Source organism: Vulpes lagopus, chromosome 3 (assembly GCF_018345385.1).
Source record: "Vulpes lagopus strain Blue_001 chromosome 3, ASM1834538v1, whole genome shotgun sequence".
Classification (NCBI taxonomy): domain Eukaryota; kingdom Metazoa; phylum Chordata; class Mammalia; order Carnivora; family Canidae; genus Vulpes; species Vulpes lagopus.
In genome coordinates this window covers 128,809,367-128,829,468 of record NC_054826.1, presented here as the reverse complement: position 1 = coordinate 128,829,468, position 20,102 = coordinate 128,809,367, and the positions used below count along the sequence as shown (strand labels likewise).

Sequence of the window (20,102 nt, the reverse complement as noted above, 5' to 3'; positions counted from 1 at the left end):
CTCGGGCCCGCCCCAGCTGCGCGCGCAGCCCCGCCTCCGCCACGCTCTCCCGTGGGCCAATGGCGAGCGGCGCCGGGACGCCGGCCGGGGGTTGGCGGCGCCGGAACGCCGGGGGCGGGCGCGGCGGCGGCGGCGGCGGCGCGGGAGGTTCGGAGCGCGCTGCGGGTGCGGCGGGAGCGGGCGCCATGGGAGAGCGCGAGCTGGGGCTGGGCGGGGCGGAGGACGACTTCCACGACCGGTTCGCGGCCGAGCTGGAGGTGCTGGCCGAGCTGGAAGGTGGGCGCAGGCCGGGGGGCTACCCGGAGGAGGGGGCGAGCGGGGCCCCGTGCGCGGGCCGCGCTGAGCCGCGGCTGTCTGTCCTGGCAGGGTCGGCGGCCGGGTCACCCCGCAGGGAGCGCTGGGCCGCGGCGGGCCGGGCCGGGCTGACGCCGGAGGACGCCGAGGCCGGAGGTGGACGCCCGGGGAGCCGCGGCGGCGCGGGGAGGAGGCGGCTGGCGGCGCCCTCGCCGGGGGACGCGGCTCTGCCCCCCAGTACGTGCGCGGGGCCTGGGGCGCGGGCGGGGCGCGGCTGCGGAGGAGGGCCACCCACCACGACCGGGGTGGGGACATTCGGCCTGGGCCCCTGACGTCTGCCTCCCCAGCCCCCAGGGTCAAGCGGCCGCGGCTGCAGGTCGTCAGGGAGCTGAACTTCAGGCTGGAGGAGCCAGAGGAGCCTGAGGAGCCGCAGGGTCCTGACTCCCCCGCCGGGGACATCACCCCCCCGCCGAGCCCCGAGGTCCCCCCTGAGCTGTGGCCCGAGGGGTGTGTGGCTTGCCGGGTTCCGGAGGGGGCCGGGGCGCTGGGAGGCGTCTGGGCCCTCAAGACGACCTCTCATGTCCCTTCCCAGGACCTTGGATGCTGCTGCTGACGGCAGCCTCCTATGGGCCCCCGGGGCGGCCCAAAATCCTGTCCTGAGGCGGCCCCCTGTCCTGGAGGACTACATCAGCGTGACCTCCACGGCGGGCTCCCGGGCCTTTCTGGTCCTGCGCGCGGACCCTGTGGGCACGGGGGTGCAGGTGGGCGCGTGCTGCCTGGGCAGGCCTGGACCCTGTGGACCCTCCAGACGCTCACCAGCACATCCCCCCCCCACCTCCCCCCTGGCTTCTTCTCTTTCGTTCTGTTGTTTTTCTTCCTTCCTTTTAGATGCTCCCACCCAGAAGGCTTTTCTCCTTGGAATGCTTGCTTAGGGACAGGCCAGTTTTGCGGCTGGTGTGTTTGTGCTGGAGGATGCCCTTCTGGGTCCTGCAGCGCCATCCGGAGGGGGTCAGTGGGGGGTTACATCCTGGCGGGTGATGATTGCTGCTCTCCCTTCCCGGCAGACACCTTTCCGTGACACCTGGTGGCGAGGCCAGGGCCGGCTGGATCTGTTGGGTGTATCCTTTGCATCCCTGAAGGAGCAGGTCGACAGCGAGGTGGGGTTTGCTGGGAGTGGGAGGGTGGCTCTAGGGTGCCTGCACGCTGGAGCCCTCCTGACGCCACCCTTTGGTTTTGCACAGCGGAGGCAGCAGCTGCTGCAGGAGGCCTATCAGCTCTCGGATACACTTCGCAGGTGACACGGTGACCCCTTCCCCTCCTGTGGCCTGTATCAGGGGGCTGTGCAGTCCCTCCAGAGGCCCGGCGGCTCAGGCATGATGTTCTCCAGCCTCAGGTCGGAGGAGGTGGAGGAAGAGGTCCAGCTCCTGGGGCCGCCTAAGGAAGAGCTGGCCAACAGCCCGGATGGCTCTCAGCACTGCCTCTGGGTGGATGAGTTCGCACCCCAGTACTACACGGAGCTGCTCAGTGACGATGTGAGACCTTGTCGTTCAAACGTGACTGGGTTTTTTGTTTCCAAAGATGAACAGTGTGGAATTCAGCTAATCCTTGTGTCGTCAGCTCACAGGGCTTTGGGGTGAGGGGAGATGGTTTTGATTAGCCTGTTAGAGGCATGGATGGGGAAGCTGAGGTCAGCATGGCGTGGCCGGGGACCTGGACTGGGGATCCTCCCACCCGTGCCTGGAGCTTCTCTTTCCTTTCCTGCTGTCATAGAAGTTGGTGCAGGGATGCTCCTGGGGGTGCTGGGGGCTCCTAAGGGGGTCAGAGTTGTAGGGGTGAGCCTCACTCTGTCGGTCACGGGCTGGGTGGCCAGGCACTGGTCACCTGTCACTTGGCTTCAGCGTCCTTATGTGTTTTCGGGGCTCCTGATGGGTGGATGTGAAGGGCAGGGTGTGTCTGGTGCTGGTGGTTCCTCCAGGCTGTGCTTCCCTTTCTGCAGTTCACTAACCGCTGCCTCCTCAAGTGGCTAAAACTGTGGGACCCAGTGGTGTTTGGCCGAGAGAGGCCTGCTAGGAAGCCAAGGCCCAGCATGGACCTGGCCCGAGGTGGCAAGGAGGCCACAATCTCCAGCAAATGGAAGAGCCACGAGCAGGTGCTGGAGGACATGCTAGAGGCTGACCTGGACCCGAGCCGGCGGCCCCGACAGAAGGTGAGCCTTGCTTGGCTGCTCCCCACACATGTGTGAGCCCAGGGGCGATGCTTTCTCGGCCGCCGGCACCTTTGTAGCTTCCTGGGGCCACGAGGCACGTTTATCCCCCGCGCCCCCCATGGGCGTTGTAGCATCAGGGCATTGGCGTGGACCGTCGGTGATGGAAGTTGGAATCTGAGTCTGTTTAATGGCTTATGTGAAGCCTGCGCTGTCTGGAGGACCCCAGTTTTCCTTTGGATGCTCATGGTGACGGTGGTCTCTTGGGCTCCGTCGTCCCAGTGATGGCCGATTTGCTTGTCCCACGTGGGACTTCCTTTCGCTCTGGTGCATTGGCGGTGGAGTGCGAGTCTGCTGGAGTCTGTTCTTGTGCGGTCACTGCAGTGGGTGGGGGTACGTCCCCGAGTAGCAGGCCTCAGCCTGGTGGTTGGGCTGGGGGGGCTCCCCTGGGCACAGGGGGTAGCGCATCCGCGTCTCCTTTGTTGTGGCTGCAGGTGGCGCTGCTGTGTGGGCCCCCGGGGCTTGGCAAGACCACCCTGGCTCACGTGATTGCACGGCACGCTGGGTACAGTGTGGTGGAGATGAACGCAAGGTGAGGGGTGGGGAGGCCAGTCTCCAGGGCCCCCATCTGTCCTGACTGCACCGTAAGACCCCAGTGGTTGGAACGGAGTTGTTTTCTCAGGGTTGGCTGGGGCTGCCGCCGTGTCTCAGGGCAGCCTTTAGGTGTAGGCGTAACGACTCTGCCCTGGGAGGCTCTCATCGGGGACCCTGGTTGTAGCTGTGGCCAAGGCCACGCTGCCTTGACGGCTCCCCCCACCCCCTCACTGCTTCCAGTGATGACCGCAGCCCTGAGGCCTTCCGCACGTGCATTGAGGCGGCCACGCAGATGGAGTCGGTGCTGGGTGCTGGCGGGAAGCCCAACTGTCTGGTCATCGATGAGATTGACGGAGCGCCCGTGGTGGGCCTCCTGGATGCCCCAGAGGGTGGGCCGGTGGGTGGGCAACGGGCTAGGGCTCACTGCATCCTCCTGGCATTCCCTAGGCTGCCATCAACGTTCTTCTGAACATCCTGGACCGCAAGGGCCCACAGGATGCAGAGTCAGGGGGTCCGGGTGTTCCCACTAGTGGGGGACGGCGGCACCGGGCCGACAGGGGGCTCCTGATGAGGCCCATCATCTGCATCTGCAATGACCAGTGAGTGGGGTGGAGCAGGGCTTTGCACAGGGCGGAGTGCAGGGGGGCTTCCCAGGAGGATGGAGGGCCCTGGGAGGGTGTACCGCCAGCTCTGCCTGGCCACCTCCATCCGCTGGGCTGTGGCACCCACCCTGGTGCGCGCCCATACATCTGCAGGTTTATGCCGTCCCTGAGACAGCTGAGACAGCAGGCCTTCCTGCTCCACTTCCCACCCATACTGTCCTCGAGACTCACGCAGCGGCTGCAGGAGGTTGGTGAGGGCTGGGGGTGGACACGACGAGGGGCTGCGTGGCCGACTACAGGCTGGGGGGACATGCCCCCTGTCCTGGCCCTGGCCTCCTCTGCCTCCCGCAGCCTCCAGCCAGCCCCGGGACATGACTGCACCGGTTTGCTCTTTGGCAGTAGGAGGTTCCAGCAGGGACCCAGGCTGGTCCGCGGGGTTCTGTAGCTGCGGTTCTCCCGTGTTCTAGGGAAGAGGGGGCCTCGGGGTGGGTTTCCCGGGGAGCACCTGCTCACCCCCTGCCCCTCCCTGCAGATCTCCCTACGGCAGGGCATGCAGGCTGACCCGGGTGCGCTGGCAGCTCTGTGTGAGAAGACTGATAACGATATCCGTGCCTGCATCAACACGCTGCAGGTGGGCCAGTGGGCAGGTGGGCTGGGGGCCGCGACCGGGTGAGGCAGGGGAGGCCTCCTCTCACCAGCTCCCACCACTCTGTGTCCAGTTCCTTCATGGGCGGGGCCGGCGGGAGCTGAGTGTGCGGGCTGTGCAGACTACGCGGGTTGGGCTCAAGGACCAGCGCAAGGGGCTTTTCTCCGTGTGGCAGGAGATCTTCCAGCTGCCCCGGGCCCAGAGGTAATCACATGGGCCTGGGGGTGCTCGGCCTCCCCCTCCATCCCCTTCTGGGGACCCACAGAGCTTCATCGGTGTACAAACATCTGGGCCGCTCTGGGGAGCGAGGGCGACGAAGAGGCGGGGCGCCCTTGCAGCCTTGGCACCCCTCTGCAGGCAGCGCTGGGCCCAGGACCCCTCTTCTACCCCACACGTGCTCCTGCTCGGCGATGGGCACTTGGACCCGGGGCCCCGTGCTGCCGAGGCGCCTCTGACCACGGCTGCACAGCGCCTCCACCGCATCCTGCACGTGGCTGCATCCGCAGGCGAGCACGAGAAGGTGGTGCAGGTAATCTCGCTGCATGCCCAATGAGACATTTTTGGGGGTGTTGGTAGGCTAGCATCTGGCCGTGTGTGTGTCCCAGAGAATAGGAGGCGCTTGCAGTGATGTCAAGGAGAGGGATGAGTGAGGGTGACGGACACGGTGCGTTGAGACCTGTCAGAGGTGACGGCAAGCCAGGAGAGGCCGGGGACAGGAAGTAGCTGGTGCCTGGTGGGATGGCCGGGGTGGGCTGGCAGCGATGGGGGGTGGGCGGCACGGCCCGAGTCAGAGCCCGGGAGCGTCCCCGTTCTGGACGTGAGCTGTGGGAACGGGAACGTGGGGTGGAGCTGGCAAGGTGAGGTTTTGGCCCGAGCAGGTGGCAGAGATGCCCCCACGCTCGGGAAGCCTGGTCTAAGCCATGTCTCTGACTAAGCAGCTTTGGATTAGTGGCTGGGGATCTGCATAAATCCGGAAAGCTCTACGGGGAGGGGTGTGCTGTGCCCCGAGGGCAAGGGAATCTCACGTGGCACAGGAGCAGGGGCTCTGGCCTCAGCTCTAGCCCATAGGACTTCCTTTGGGGAGGGGGTGGGTACTGGAGCCTGTGGGCTCCTTGAGGTGGTGGGGGTGGCGTGAGGGTGTTTCCTGCATCTGAGTTGTGGCCAACAGTGGGGGCGGCAGGCTGGGCCTTCCTGGCTCCTCTTTTGGGGCCTCAGGGTCCCGTGCTGCTGTTCGCTGCTGCCCCAGACCCTGGACTTGGCAGGGCAGGTGGGAGGTGGAGGGTCCCGTGGGGGGTGCTTATACAGTGGGCTGCACTGAGGCCGGGGGGTCAGAGGCCCACCCACCTGCTTATCCCCAGGGCCTTTTTGACAACTTCCTGCGCCTGCGGCTGCGGGATTCCAGCCTGGGGACCGTGTGCACGGCCCTCGACTGGCTGGCCTTTGATGACCTGCTGACCTGCACCGCCCACCATGGCCAGAGCTTCCAGCTCCTGCGCTACCTGCCCTTCCTGCCAGCAGCCTTCCACCTGCTCTTTGCCTCTAGCCACATGCCGAGGATTGCGTACCCCAGCAGTCAGCAGGAGGTGTGCCCCTGCCCCCTGCCCGGGGCCTTGGGTCTGGCCCAGGGACCCTGGGTTACCGAGGCCCAATCCACCCTGCATCCTAGGCCCAGAGCCGGACGAGCCGGACACAGAACCTCATCCACACACTTGTGGCGGGCATTGCACCTGCCATCCGCAGCCGGGCCGCGCCTCAGGCTCTCGTCCTGGATGCCCTTTGCCTGATTCTGGACATCCTTGCGCCCAAGCTGCGCCCTGTGAGTGCTTCGTCCAGAGTGGGGGGTGTGGCTGCTGGTGGGGCTGGGCCCTGACCACGCTCAGCGTCCCTGCCCACTGCCCCCTGCCCATAGGTGAGCACGCAGCTGTACAGCACTCGTGAGAAGCAGCAGCTGGCCAGCCTCGTGGGCACCATGCTTGCCTACAGCCTAACCTACCGCCAGGAGCGCCTGCCCGACGGGCAGTACATCTACAGGCTCGAGCCGTGAGTCCGTAGCACCTGGGGTGGGTGCCAGCAGGGTCTGGGTGCCAGGTGCTATGGCGGTCACTGGGGCAGGAATCTCAAGGTGCAGTCTCGGCGAGGTGTGAGTCTCACTTTTCCCATCTGTGGGGCAGTGGTAGGGGGCGGTTCCAGCTCTGCTCAGTTTCAGCTCCACTCTTGCCCCAATACAATTGTGGGACGGCTCTCACAAGCAGGCTTTCACTGCTTCCATGTCCCCCGGGAGCTGCCCTCAGGGCTCTGCTGGCCCATTCTGAGATGTTCCCTGGGGCCATGCTGCCCAACCAACAAGGGCCAGTACTCAGCTCCCTTGGGCCATTTGCAAGGAGGCAGTAACGGTGACAGTGTCAGGTACTCCAGCCTTGAGTCTAGACCTTGCCATGTTGTCTCATTTCTTTATCTTGCAGCCCTGGGGTGGTTCCCTTCTAATGTCTATAGGCAGTTGGGGAAACTGAGGCTTGGGGTGGGTGATACCCTGCTGTTCTGGGGCTGAGGCATCATATTGCCAGGACGAGCCCCACGCTGCAGCTCTTGCTTTTTGGCATCTGGGAGTGGTGTGGGAGGTAGCCCCTGCCTGTGCCTGCTGATCGGACATGTCTCTTTACTCTGAGACTAGGAACGTGGAGGAGGTTTGTCGCTTTCCTGAGCTGCCCGCCCGCAAACCCCTCACCTACCAGGCTAAGCAGCTCATTGCCCACGAGATTGAAATGGAGAAAATGCGGCGGGCAGAGGCCTTGGCCCGGGTTGGGGATGGCCCGCAGGTAAGCCTACCCTGGGCTCTGGGCCAGAGCCAGGCCTAGGAGGGCAGGGCTGTTGTCCCTGGAGTGACCCTGCCTGGTATGTCCTCACCACACCTTGCTTCTTCAGGTGGACAGGGGCCCCCCAGGGGCCACAGCTCCACTGGGTGGTGCTGGGGAGAAAGAGGCACAGCCACCCACTTCACACAGCCAAGAGGAGCAATGGCTGGAGCAGCGGCTGGAGCGCATCCTGAAGAAAGCGGCTCTGGAGGAACAGGTGTGAGGGGCAGGGCTGGTTCTCAGCCCTGGGGGGCCTGCCATGTGCTTGCTGCTCAGCCAGGGGTGGGGGTCCCACTGGGCCCATTTCTCATCTGGTCAAAAGGGGGCCTGCTCCTACCTTCCACCCTGGGCCCGGCTATGGTAGGAGGCTGCTGCTGTGGGTGGTGGGGGATCAAAGGGATCCTGGCCCCCGGGAAGGGGAGGTGGGCATCTGCTCCTACGGCCTGGGGCCATTGGCTCCTCCCTGGGTTGTGGCCTCTCAGCCCTCCTGCCATAGCGGGAGTGTCCGCCAGGGGTCTGTCCCTGAGAGCCTGACCCACCTGCCTCCTTTAGCCCGAGAGGGATTTCTTCGGTCGTGTGGTCACGAAGAGAGCGGCCCCCCTGAGTGCAGGTGTGTGGGGTGCGGGAAGGGCTGGAGGGGCCAGGGCGAGGTGGAGGAGCAACGATGTGGCTTCCGCAGGAGCTGTGGCCCCCGAGACAGACGTGGCTGAGTGGCGCATAGGCAGAGCAGTGGGCAGGAGTGACGTCTGGTTTCGCTTCAAGGAGGGTGTCTCCAATGCTGTGCGGCGCAGAGTGCCCATCAGGGACCTGCTGTAGCCGGGGCTGCACCCAGCTCCTTAAGGCCTGCTGGATGGCCCGGGTCTACACCTAGCTCCGTGACGCCTGCTGGACAGCTGGGGGCCCACGCTGGACACCTTAGCCCATGCAGGGGGCTGCAGATCCACATGAGATGCCCCAGGGCCCACACCTGATGCTGTGTTACTTTTTCTCCCATCAGAAGATGTACAAAATCACGAACACTCTCAAAAAGTCTTTATAAAAGTCACACGTTTACAGAGTTGTCCTCCCTACAGAAATGAGAATCTGGGGGCGAGGCGTGGGGGCCTCACAGGATGGCACACTTGCCCTTCTCCACCCATGGGTTGTTCTTCATCAGGTCGGGGTTCAGGAACGGGTCCTTGGGGATCCCATCCTCTATCCACTTGAGGAGCCTGTGGTTGGGGAGGCTGAGGTGAGCAGGTGGGTGCAGGGGTGTGGGCTGACGCATGCAAATACGTATGGGGCAGGGAAATGAAGTGCAGATCAGGATCAGCGGGTGCTGGGCCGGGTGGGGTCCTGGGGACTTACTCAGGGATGGTCTTGGACGACATCTCCCTCTTGAAGGCCAGCTGGTATTTGAGGCTCTCCACCTCTTTTTTCATCTGGGGCACGTCCCACTCCTCCATGGCGTCGGGAGCTTCGGAAGTGGCCAGCCTGGGGCTGCAGGACACAGGAGCGAGCAACAGCCAGGGGGCTGCCAGCCTGCCGTCATCCCCTCGGTGCTCCCTCCCCACCAGGAAGGGAAGGAGCCCACCCTTGCATGCTGACTCCCAGTGTAGTGCTTGGGAGGTCCCCACGGCTGTACCAGCCCTTTCCCAGGCTCCACGTAGGCACCCACATTGTCCACAGGGTGCAGGGCCTGAAGCTGAGGCCATGGTAATGAGGCCCCATGTGCCTGCTCCCGGACCCCCATGGGGCTCATTAACTGCAGAGAAAACTTTCTACTCTGAGCACACCTCTATTCGCCGAGCATCCTCACCTCCCGGCCCCCCTTACCTCCGCCTGGTCTCTTGGAGAGAAGGGGCAGCGTTTCGGCGATAGCGGGACCAGGCACCCAGCACAGATGGGGTCTCAGAGCCCACCCTCCAACTGCCAGGCCCACTTCCCGCTCCTGGTTGCAGAGGGAGCAACCCAGACCCTCACGTGAGGGGTGGAGCAGGTCTCCGCCTGCCTTCCCTGCTTTGCATGGGGAAGCCTCCCCCCTCCCCGAAGGAAGTTCATTTTGGGGCTGGAAGGATTTGGCTGCGATTTGCATCTTGAGCCAAGGAGCTGGGGGGCGGGGGGTTGGTGCTGAGGGTCTTGGGTGCTGAGGGTCACAGGCTGCACAGCGGGTCTGGGACTCTGGCTGCAGCATCCTGCCTGCTGGCACCGCTGGCACCGTCCACACGCTGCCTGCTCCGCTTTCTACCGTGTACCAACCCGGCAGAGCGGGTTCCCTCCTGTGCGGCCCCGCCCCCCCCCCCCCCCCGTCGACCAGGGGCCCGGGGGATGGTCCCTCTCTGGCCCCGGGGCCCTGCTCCCATCTCTGGGAGCTGAGAGCCAGGGGATTGGCTTCCTGGCCCTTGGGAGGGTGGGCGGGGGTCACGGCGGTGGCCCTGCCTGCATCAGCCTGCGGAGTAGCCTCCAGGCTGGAAGATCTCCGTGTTGGGGGCGATGGGGGTCGGCCCTGGCCGGCTGGGGAGGAGCAGCCACACGGAGTCGGGGCAGGGGAGCCGCGGGGGCAGAGTCGGCCTCTGGAGGGGCCGGGCGGTGGTCCCCACCCGCACCCCCCCGGGCTGGCGCCCCCCTCCCAGCCGGCGGCCTCGGGTTGGTCTCTCCCGGGGCGCCCGCCCTACCTGCGCGCCGCGCCGCCGAGCCGGCCGCCCGTCCCGCGCGCCCCGCGACGCCCCCGGCCACGCCACGGCGCTCGGCGGCACTGCGGGCGGCGCGCACGGCAGGACGCGGCTTCCCTCCGCCCGCCCGCAGAGCGAGGGGCCGCCGGGGCTCGGGGCCGCCGGGGCTCGGGGCCGCAGGACCGACGGGCGGGGGCGCTCGAGCGGCTCAGCGCGGCGGCACCGGCCCGCCCCGGGAGGCGCCGCCGTCCTGCTGCGCCCTGCTCCGCCCCGCTCCGCGCAGGGGCCCCGCTCAGACCTACCTCGGACGGTGCCGCCGAGGGCCGAAGGACGAGGACCGGTGATGGGGAGCGCGGCTGGGCCAAGTGAGCAGGAGCGGCCGTGCCCGGCACAGCCCGGCGGGGCCCCGCCCACTCCTGCCACCTGGGGCCGCCGGCACCGCCCCACCCCGCCTGGCCTACCCCGGACCTGCCGGCGCCTGCTGGGGGGCCAGGTGGACAGTGCAGAGTCCGTGGCCGGGCGGGTGCGCCCCTGGGCTGCGCGGGCCGGGCACCAAAGGCTTCCAGCCCTTGGATCGCACCCTGGCCCTCCAGGCCCTGGCAGGCACGGGCCTCGGCAGTGCCCATGGATGGGCAGTGCCCACTGACGGGTCTCGGGCGGCCCTCCCCCGGAGCTGAGTCACCCCCAGGTGACCTGGGCCTGCCCCCCACTCTCAGGCCAGCGGCAGGCCAACCGGGCAGCTGCCCTGGGGGCACATCCACGGTTCCCTTCACCCCGAGGGAACAGACTTGACCTGTGCAGGCCCAGGGTGTCTGGCTCAGGGGTGCCCAAGCCCAGGGTGAGCAGCTCTGGGGGCTCTAGGGTGGGGGGGTGTCCTCCCTCAGTGCGTGCCTGTCACATCTCTGCCTGGCTCCTCAGCCAGCCCGTGATGGGACCGAGCGTGGGACACTCGCTCTGCCCTCGCAGCCCTTAGGGTAGGTGCCATCGGCGATGGGACCACATCCCCTTGTCCTCAGACACGATGCCCTGGGTGTGTGTGGCAGGCCCCGCTGCCCGACTCTCGGGGGAACTGTGCCCTTGGGGCCATCGGGTGACGCAGGCACCAGGCTGCATCCTGGGCAGGGGGACCCTGGGCAGCAACGGCGGCCGCAGGGGGCAGCAGCGCCCAGCTACTCAACCTCGATCCCCGCAGAGGCCCGGACCAGGCCTTTGGCAGGAGCTCTGGCCGCCTCCTCTGGGCTGGGGGCCTGCGAACAGTCATCTGTCTTCATCTTGGAAGCAGGACGGGGTGCCCCCTGCCCCTTTGGGCCCCCGAGCCCTCCCTGATACGATTCTGTGAAATGGGGTCAGCTGTGCCTCCCTGGCCCATCTCACGCGTTGACACGATGACGCATCAGGAGGCACTTCTGGAACTGGGGCACATCAGGAAAGTGAGGGATTATTTTTATTATGGATTTATGGGGGCGGGGGGCTTAGAGCCCAGGGCACTGCCGTCGTCTCCCTGGGGCAGATGGCCAGCGGTGCTGGCCTCACTCCAGCCTGGAACACTGTCACTCTAGCTGCCGGGGCTGCTGTGCACACAGGGCGGCAGCCTAGGGCAGGGCGCACATTGGCCCTTGGGACTGGCCAAGGTTTGGGCTGAGACCCGGGCCAGCCCGACCCGGCGGCCCTCTCTTCAGACCACACAGGCAGAACTGGGCCCCGGGACCAGGCTTTGGTCTGACAGCATCTGGAGGGCTCCCTAGAAGAGGCCCTGGCATGACCTGGGTTACACATCAGGTGTGACTAGGGTTTGCTCCCAGGCCCTGCCCTGCAAGTGGTTTGAACGCTGCACCGCTGTCACAGGGAGGCCAGTGTAGACGTGCACCGACAAAGGCAGCTGGGCGGCAGGGTGCGCTGTCAGGACAGTGGTGGCTGCGTGGGGTGCGGGGTCCTGCGTGTCTCCTGTGGCTGTGTGCTCTCTGGTCTCTGGGCGCCGGCCACACCTGCCACTGCGTGGCCTCTCCAGGCTCAGAAGTGGCCCCGAGCTGATCACATCCCCCCGTGATGGAGGCCACAAGGCTGTGTGGCACCCCTGCTGGTGCACAACTATTGTCCAGGGCCTGAGGACCCAGGTTTCTCACCTTCCTGGGCGCTGGATGGGGTGGGGGGCAGTGACAGCGTGTCCTCCAGGGGATGCCACCTTACAAATGCCCAGAGCCAGTCCACAGAGACTAGATGCTGTGCTGAAATTAGCTCCACTAACTGGGCTGCTGGTGGGACCCAACGTGCTTGTCGTGGCCTAGAAATGGCCGCTCCGGGCCCCGCTGCTGGGCTCCTGCCAAGTGGGCAGGCGGGCAGTGCGGGCTAGGCCTCTGGGGGCCGTGGTGGGCACAATGGGACTGTGGCAGGACCTCCCCCAGTAGTGCTGATTTCAGTGCTCAAGAGAATAAACACCCAGTGTGTGTGTGGGGCCGTGAAGAGGGCTCAGGAGGAGGGGGGAAGGCCCCAGCACACTGCCCTCCACCACCACTCTGAGCTGGCAAAGGCTTCCGAATGGCATGCTGGCCACCCAGGGCCACCTGAGAGCAGGACACAGCCCAGGGAGGCCTGAGGCAAGACTGCAGCTCTGCGTGACTGCTGGGGGGTCAGACCCACTGCACCCCCAGGCCACAGACACATCCCGAGGGCTCTCAACAGGTATGGTGACCACAGCCAGGTAGCCCCACGGGAACACACTGATTCGTTTCCTGCCCCTGCATGGTCTGGCGGGCAAATACCAGGCCTGGAAAACCAGAAAAGAAATCTTTTATTTCTCTTGTTAATCAGAGCTCATAAAAAAATGAGAGTGTTTTTACATAATCTTTGGAAGGTTGAAAACGACTCAAAAATAACCCAAGCGCTCTTAGGCTGACGTGTGCAATTAACGTAAGGCGTGATTCTAGGGCAGCCTGGGCGGGAGGGCAGCTCCGGCCTGCAAGACCTCTCGAGGCAATGTCAGGGAGGCCGCACTGGGCCACTCCGCTCCTTGTCGCAGCTCTGTGGCCAGTGAACAATTCCAGGCCCCTCTGGGCACCTGGCCTGGGGGCTTGAGGTCTCAGGGAAAGTGAGACCCATAAAGCAGCTCCCAACACCAGCCAGAGGGACTTGAGGTTTCTAAAACATATGAACCTTCAAAGTTACAGGGGCCCCGTCTCATGAAGGTCTGTGGAAGGAGCCTGTGATGCATGGAAGGTGCAGGTGAGGCCAGTCATGTCATGGGCTCTCTGACTCCTGTTTGCAGGCTGCCTACTGTCCCCTTTCCCAGCAGCCCCCTGGCTGGCAGAGCTGCCTCCCTCAAGCAGATGCTTACTTTGAGACAAGAAAGGTAGAGCAGGGATCCCTGGGTGGCTCAGCCCAGGGTGTGATCCTGGAGACCTGGGATCGAGTCCCGCATCGGGCTCCTGCATGGAGCCTGCTTCTCCCTCTGCCTGTGTCTCTGCCACTTTGTCTTTCTCAGGAATAAATAAAATATTAAAAAAAAAAAAAAAAAAAAAAAAAGGTAGAGCAACTTTGCCTGGTCACCTGTGAAGAAAGGATAACTCAGTGCTGGCCTCCCTCACCCCCCCATTTCCCCCTCCCAAGACCAGTGGCCATGGCCAGTCCAGGGGGACAAGTCCTTGGAAGGGGTCATCCTGCGCTGAATGTCTCATCTCTGGTGAGGCACAACTGTGGGAGGTGCTACTTATTGCCTTAGGCTTCCTGCTACCAGACAGGACTGGAGGGTGCCAGTGGCCTGTCCGTGTGGTCCCCAAGTGCGGGGACGGGCACCACAGCCTACACATAGTCGGGCCTAGGTCTGCCACCTGTGCAAGCTCAGGACACTTCAGCACACAGCCAGTTCTGGTCTGGCTGCACCCTCAGGCTGCGTGGGGTCGCTGCTTCATGAGCCTCATGCCACTTGGGGGTCCCAGCACGTCAGTAGGGAGTCTACGGGACCACACCCCAAGGCACACGCATCACAAAGGGAGGTGATGTAAGCATTGGACCACGAGGCCGTCTGGGCATCGGGCTCGTAGGGGCACAGGCTGCTCTGAGGGCTTGGCATCCTGCAGTGCCTGCTGAGCTGACCCCGGTTCCATCGGCAGGGGTGGCGGCACCACTGGCGTTTGGATGCAGGACACGCACACTGGGTTGGGGTGGTTGGAAGGCCCCTGTGTTGTGTGTGGCCCCTGACCCGGCGGACAGCTCATCCTCTGCTGGGGGATGGCACTGAGTGTTCCCCCAGGAGGACGTGTGAGGGCCAGGGCAGCTCTGTGAGCAGCACGTAGAGAGCGGCTGGACACAGAGACGGGGCAGAAGTGATGTCCATGGGGGGGCGGTGGGGAGCGCCCCACGCAGCTGTCCACGCTGGAGGGGGGCCTGGGGGCAGCAAGGCCTTTCCTTGTGCTCCCGCTGGAAGTTGGGCTGAGCACACCTGAGGCGCCGAGGCCGCCACGTGTTGGGGATGGCGATGGGGCTAGAGCCCAGACAGGCTGGTGCGGGGGTGTGTGTGTGCTGAGAGGAGCGGTCACACGTGGGGGTCCCGGGGCGCGTGGGGGCAGCTCAGGCAAAGCCCCTCAGACGTGCAGGGGCTGGCCATGTGCGCAGCCCCCATGGCGGGGAAGGGGCACAGGCGCCTGGTGCTCTGCGACGCGTCCAGGGTGCCCGCAGACCCACCATGGCCAGCGAGGCCCCCGCGGAGGCTGCTCCCCCTCGGGCCCAGGGCTGGGGAACGTGGTGCGGGCGCTCTCCTGGTCTCGGAGCACAGGCCGGGCCGGGGGGCGCCGCCAGCATCCGGGGCGCTGTGTCCGGAGCAGGAGCCTCCGGCCCGTCCAGCTCCGCAGCTTCTCGTCCCGGGTGAGGCCGCGCGGAGCCCCCGGGACGCCGCCGTCCCCGCGAGTCGCCGCGCGGTCCTTCACAGGAGGCAAACGCTCGCTACAGCGGGGCCGAGAGCCGGGCTCGCGTCCGCGTCTGTCTGTCCGTTCCCCCCGCCCCCCGCGTCGCTCCCCGCGACCCTCACCTGCCCCAGCTCGGACCGCCGGCCACGAACCTGAGCGCACGTTCCGCAGGCTGGAGGCTGTCGCCGCGGCGGCCGCACACGCCCCGGCGGCCCCGGCTCTCACCCGAGGGCGCTGAGGGACGCGGGGCACGGAACCCGCCGGGGAGCCGACTCTCTCTCCGCTCGCACACTTCCGTCTTAGGAGGCCACTTCCGGATGAGCGCCGGAAGGGGCGGGGTGTCCGCAGCGACTGGGCGGGGTCTCGCGGTAGGTCGCGGTGGCTTTGCGGTCCCGGAGCCGGGCTGTGGCGTCCGCACGGCGGGTGCGCGGGTGGCGCGGGCGGAGGGAAGTGGGGTGTCGCGTGGCCGTCCGGCGCTGCCTCCCTAACGGGAATTCCTTGTCCTGAAGCTGCTGCTGCTGCTAGGACACAGCCTGAGGATTCTGATGCCCATCTCTCAGGACTAGTTCTAGCTCCATTCTTTTTTTTTTTTTTTTTTTAATATTTTATTTATTTATTCATAGAGGCACACACACACACACACACACACACACAGAGAGAGAGAGAGAGAGAGAGGCAGAGACACAGGCAGAGGGAGAAGCAGGCTCCATGCAGGGAGCCCGATGCAGGACTCGATCCCGGGTCTCCAGGATCACGAGGGCGCGCGGACTGCCACCTGCACACCCGCAGCCCTCCCGGGCCGCGCAAGGAAGGAATGCACGAGAGCAGGGTCAGGGCACGAGAGGTGGGGCCTCGGCGGGCTAGCACGGTGGCAGCGCCGCCATGGCCTCTGCCTGTGGACTCAGCGGCGACACGTGCCCCACACGGTGGTGGCGCCCGGGGCTCACCAGGGGCGCCAGGCGTCGGGGGCGCACAGCGCAGCTCCTTCCCTGCCCCCCCCCCCCAGGCCCCATTCGGTCTTCAAGCCACATCTGCCCCCTCACCTGCGCTCCCGCCACCACGCGCTCCCCCACCACGGCCCAGAGCTCCCGGCCACCGGGACGTCGCCTGGGGTCCTTGCACCGAGTCACGCTGGAAAACAAGCCGGCCGCCTGTTACCCCTCGGTCCCCCCTGGAACGCTGGCTCACCTCGGGGCCGAGACCGTAAACACTCCTCCCCAGCAGGCGTGCGGCCTGCTGAGGTACGCGGAACAGGCCTCTAGTAGGGACGCAGTCTCCACGGCGGTGTGGGGAGGCCCGAGCGTTCAGGCCCAGGGCACGCAGGGGGGACACCGCTGGGGGGGGCGGGGGGGCTGACGGGAGAGGCACTGAGGAGACCCGGAGCCCTGAGGGGGAGACATGGGGGACCTGAGGGGAGACGCTGAGGGGGAGACGCCCCGCAGAGCCCCGGAGGCGCCCCCCCCCCCGTGCGTGCCTTGCCCTGCTCGCCGCTAGGTGGAGCCCCACGCGCACGTGAGGCCGCCCGGGCGCAGGCTCGGCTCCCCGGGCTTTGACCTCCTGTCGCGCCCGAGGTGAAGGGTATTTTCCGTGTCGGAAGTGGAAACACACAGGTATGTGCCCCGGAGGTTTTCCCTTAAGCCCAACAAGACAGGCCCGGCGCCCTAACCAGTCCCTCTTACCCTCTCAGGGAAACGCGGCACTGTTCAAACAACCCCGATACGTCGTCTTACGCTTATATGGTCCCCCCCCCCCTTTTTTTTAAATCTTTATTTATTTATGATAGTCACAGAGAGAGAGAGAGGCAGAGACACAGGCGGAGGGAGAAGCAGGCTCCATGCACCGGGAGCCCGACGTGGGATTCGATTCCGGGTCTCCAGGATCGCGCCCTGGGCCAAAGGCAGGCGCCAAACCGCTGCGCCACCCAGGGATCCCGGTCCCCCCCTTTTTAATATACTTTTTAAAAGATTTATTTATGTATTTGTTTGTTACTTATTTATGATAGCGAGAGAGAGAGAGAGAGAGAGGCAGAGACACAGGAGGAGGGAGAAGGAGGCTCCCTGCAGGGAGCCCGAGGTGGGACTCGATCCTGGAACCCTGCTGTCACACACCAGGCCGGAGGCCGAGGCTCACCCGCTGAGCCCTCCTCCCCCCCGGGGGGTGGGGGGGCCCCCATACCGACCCCTTGAGGGGAGAGCCGCCTAGTCTCTGCTTCGCATCGGGTGGCCTCTGGGACACGTCCTGTGCCCGTTCTGCAGAAGGGTGTGAAGAGTGGTGTGAGCAGTCCCGTGACAGTCGTGTGTGCCCTGCAGACCCCACGCCCAGCCCTGGGCTGTAGGTGGCGCTAAACCGCCATGCCACTGGGGCTGCCCCACCCCCCCCTTTTTTAGGATTTTAAAAATTTATGTATTCATAGAGGCCGGGCAGGGGGCAGAGACACAGGCAGAGGGAGAAGCAGGCTCCATGCAGGGAGCCCGACATCCAGGTCTCCAGGATCACATCCCGGGCTGCAGGCGGCACTAAACCAGGGCTGCTCTCTAGCTCCATTCTTTACAACCACCTGACTTTGGCTGTGAAACACACGTCAGACTGTAGTGTAATAACCTTGAATTTCATCTCCTTAGAGTCATTTTTCTCAAATTACAGAAAGAACACATATCAGGAATACAGTAGTGGGCTTCACTTACAAACCAACAAGATGTTGGTGAGCCACCCTGAGAAGCAGGCACGGGGTCTTGTGCCCTTTGGCATTCCATCTATACTAACTTGCTGTTTTGACTCTTGTCAAAGCAAAGAGAGCTAGACGTCAAACGTTTACTGTGATTTCATGGGCAGGAATGAGCTTGCAACACTCAGTTTGCAATCCAGGTGACTGGATGGTAAGGAGCTGAGGCCCCAGGTTATTTGGGGTTCCCAGAAGACACCGTCTGGAGAAACCCTGTGAGGAGTTGCAGCTAAGTGGGGCTAATGTGGGGGCTGGTCCCCAGATCCTGCAGACACTCAGTTGCAGGATGTCACATATGTCGGTGTCTGGGACTTTGCAGGTCAGTCGTGCAGGCAAGAGCCTTTTGGGGTCTGTGGAGAGACTGAGCTTGGAGTCTTGGTACTTTGTGAAAATAGTAGGCTTCCTTTTTTTAAAAAGAAGGCTCCACACCCAACATGGGGCTCAAACTCACGACCCAAGATCAGGAGTTGCCCCCTCTACCCGTGAGCCAGCCAGGTGCCCCTAAATGTGTTTTCCTTTCTCTTCGAAGGAGAAGGATAACCTCAAGGGGGCTCCCTGCCCCACACGCAAGCTGCGGCTCTATCTCCCTGCCCCGAGGTCATGACCCGAGCAGAAATCAAGAGTAGGCTGCGTCCTGGGTGGAGCTGGCCAGGCGCTCCCAGTCTCCCGTTTTAATTAGAGCAGTTTTAGGTTTCTGGGAAAACCGAGCTCCCACATGCTCCCGTGCCCTGCACGGCGCCCCGCTAACGCCTCACGTCGGGGCAGCACGCCTGTCACGGCTGGGGAGCTGGCTGGGGTGCGGGGCTGCACACTGAAGTTGGCGCTGTGCGCACGTCCTGAGCTGTCACCTGGAGCCCTCTGTCTGTCTCGGGACCCGGTGGTGTGTGATCCTCCTGTCCTGTGGGGCCCCTCTGGGTTAGGACACTAGCGATAGTGTCTCAGGCTCTTCTTAGTTTTGGTGGCCTTGCCTGCCTGAGGTGTGCTGCTCAGGGACCTGGCCGGATGCTTCTCAGTTGGGGTCTGTGAGAAGTTTCTCTTGTGCTGAGGTGGGGAGATGGTGACCCTTCTTGTGCGGTGACCTTCCCGGAGGTCCCCCTTCTCTCCCTGAGACAGAGAGGACCTGGGGGGTGGGGAACAGAGGAGAGGGAAGGAGAGGGCAGAGGATGAGCATGTGACACACGTGTCTGCAGGACCCACAGCAGCTCCTGGATGGCAGAGCACTGGTGTCACAGAAGTGGCCCACAAGGCAGGGCCGAGGGAGACGGGGGCTCAATATCCTTGCGCACCCGGTGATAGCGTCTGTGGGGAGCACCTGGCAGGGAGCACTGCCGCCCTCCTCGCTTGCAGCCTCCTCTTGGGGGGCAGCTCTTCGGTTGCTGGAGGCTGGGCATCTCCCTGCCTCAGCCCATGTCCCGGGATCCCATGGGCACCCTGGCCGGCCTGCTGTCGCCCCATGGGGCTGGCTCTTCAGGGAAGCTAACGGGAATATGCATTCAGGCCGCTGTCCCCTGCAGTCTCCCTTCGGCGTTTCTGGAAGCTTCGTCGTGGCTGTGGGGGGACTCTTAGGGCCTCAAGGTGCAGACACTTGAGGTGCGCCTTTACCTACTTTATCCCTCAGGACCCAGGTGAGGCTTTGAGGACCCCATTTCTGCTGGTGCAGAGGACAGGTGGGAGCAGCTGGGCTGGGAAAGGCAGCTCTGCTCCCGGGCCAGCGCCGGTCATGGGGGACCTATTCTGCTGAGGATCGGGCTGCGCAGGGACCGTGGGAAGGGAACGCTTACGCGCACACCGGACGGAGGGGTGTGCTTTAGCAGCTCGGCAGGTACTCTGGGTCCAGTGGCTTGCGTTGGACCGGGTGGGGGAGTCACTGGAAGACCGGAACCTGGGGGCCCCACTCTGGGACATGACCTTCACCCTCCCAGCGTATTGTTGGGAGAGCAGCCTGAAGCCCCATGGCCGCCTCACACCTTGCTGCTCCTGGTGACACCTGGTTTTTCGTAAAGCCCATTGTGCTCTAAAAACGTGCATTTGGTTTCACTCTCTACTGACGTGTCTTTTTTTAAAGATCTTATCTAGGGGATCCCTGGGTGGCACAGCGGTTTGGCGCTTGCCTTTGGCCCAGGGCGCGATCCTGGAGACCCGGGATCGAATCCCATATCAGGCTCCCGGTGCATGGAGCCTGCTTCTCCCTCTGCCTGTGTCTCTGCCTCTCTCTCTCTCTGTGACTATCATAAAAAAAAATAAATAAATAAAAATAAAGATTTTATCTATTCACTTGACAGAAAGAGCATGAGCTGGGGGCAGGGGGCAGAGGCAGAGGGCGAAGCAGACTCCCTGCTGAGCCGTCCTGGGACCCAGGATCATGGCCTAAGCAGAAGGCAGACAGATGCTCGACCAGCGAGGCCCCCACGCACCCCGCACTAGCACACTTTAACTGAGCGATGATCGGGGCTCCTGGCTTCTAGTGTTCTCAGCGAGCCTCTAGACACGGGCTGCTGGACAGCTTTACACACCTGCCTGCAGGACTCAACCGAGCAGGACGTGGCCGGTGGTCCTAGCTGCCTCTGGACAGCCTTTCTTGACCATTTACCCGTAGCCTTTTCCAGACCCTCTGCCCGTCTATGTCCCTCACTCTGTGGC

At 64.4% G+C, this 20,102-nt stretch overlaps 2 protein-coding genes across 8 annotated transcripts; one reads left to right on the top strand and one right to left on the bottom strand.

The window, feature by feature from the left end:
* The first annotated feature begins 108 nt into the window (after window positions 1-108).
* Window positions 109-8,223, top strand: CHTF18 (chromosome transmission fidelity factor 18). 3 transcript variants are annotated; one of them, XM_041750534.1, is made up of 22 exons: window positions 109-276; window positions 367-531; window positions 642-801; window positions 887-1,055; window positions 1,359-1,451; window positions 1,536-1,588; window positions 1,682-1,826; window positions 2,291-2,500; window positions 2,992-3,089; window positions 3,332-3,455; window positions 3,539-3,690; window positions 3,847-3,940; window positions 4,226-4,324; window positions 4,413-4,543; window positions 4,697-4,868; window positions 5,698-5,922; window positions 6,006-6,155; window positions 6,249-6,379; window positions 7,011-7,155; window positions 7,262-7,408; window positions 7,744-7,801; window positions 7,871-8,223. In XM_041750534.1, exons 1-22 carry the CDS (start codon window positions 186-188, stop codon window positions 8,005-8,007), a joined length of 2,949 nt encoding a protein of 982 aa, XP_041606468.1. In that variant the 5' UTR covers window positions 109-185; the 3' UTR covers window positions 8,008-8,223. The 3 variants fall into 3 exon arrangements, with proteins under 3 accessions (XP_041606468.1, XP_041606470.1, XP_041606469.1); XM_041750536.1 differs by lacking the exon at window positions 5,698-5,922; XM_041750535.1 differs by lacking the exon at window positions 7,744-7,801.
* On the bottom strand, window positions 8,209-16,410 carry GNG13 (G protein subunit gamma 13). 5 transcript variants are annotated; one of them, XM_041750543.1, is made up of 4 exons: window positions 15,929-16,410; window positions 14,863-15,224; window positions 8,539-8,670; window positions 8,209-8,402 (listed from the first exon to the last, which is right to left on the bottom strand). In XM_041750543.1, exons 3-4 carry the CDS (start codon window positions 8,634-8,636, stop codon window positions 8,297-8,299), a joined length of 204 nt encoding a protein of 67 aa, XP_041606477.1. In that variant the 5' UTR covers window positions 8,637-8,670; window positions 14,863-15,224; window positions 15,929-16,410; the 3' UTR covers window positions 8,209-8,296. The 5 variants fall into 5 exon arrangements, with proteins under 5 accessions (XP_041606477.1, XP_041606479.1, XP_041606480.1 ...); XM_041750545.1 differs by having other exon boundaries at window positions 14,893-15,224; XM_041750546.1 differs by lacking the exons at window positions 14,863-15,224; window positions 15,929-16,410 and adding an exon at window positions 10,145-10,227.
* Window positions 16,411-20,102: the final 3,692 nt, after the last annotated feature.

What these genes read in the sequence shown, in the direction of transcription:
- CHTF18 (XM_041750534.1), top strand. Translation starts at nt 186, where the DNA reads ATGGGAGAGCGCGAGCTGGGGCTGGGCGGGGCGGAGGACGACTTCCAC. An exon ending in GGTGCTGGCCGAGCTGGAAG is followed by an intron (nt 277 to 366) that starts GTGGGCGCAGGC and finishes CTGTCCTGGCAG; the next exon opens with GGTCGGCGGCCGGGTCACCC. An exon ending in AGATTGACGGAGCGCCCGTG is followed by an intron (nt 3,456 to 3,538) that starts GTGGGCCTCCTG and finishes GGCATTCCCTAG; the next exon opens with GCTGCCATCAACGTTCTTCT.
- GNG13 (XM_041750544.1), bottom strand. Translation starts at nt 8,885, where the DNA reads ATGGCCTCAGCTTCAGGCCCTGCACCCTGTGGACAATGTGGGTGCCTA. An exon ending in TCGTCCAAGACCATCCCTGA is followed by an intron (nt 8,403 to 8,538) that starts GTAAGTCCCCAG and finishes CCCCAACCACAG; the next exon opens with GCTCCTCAAGTGGATAGAGG.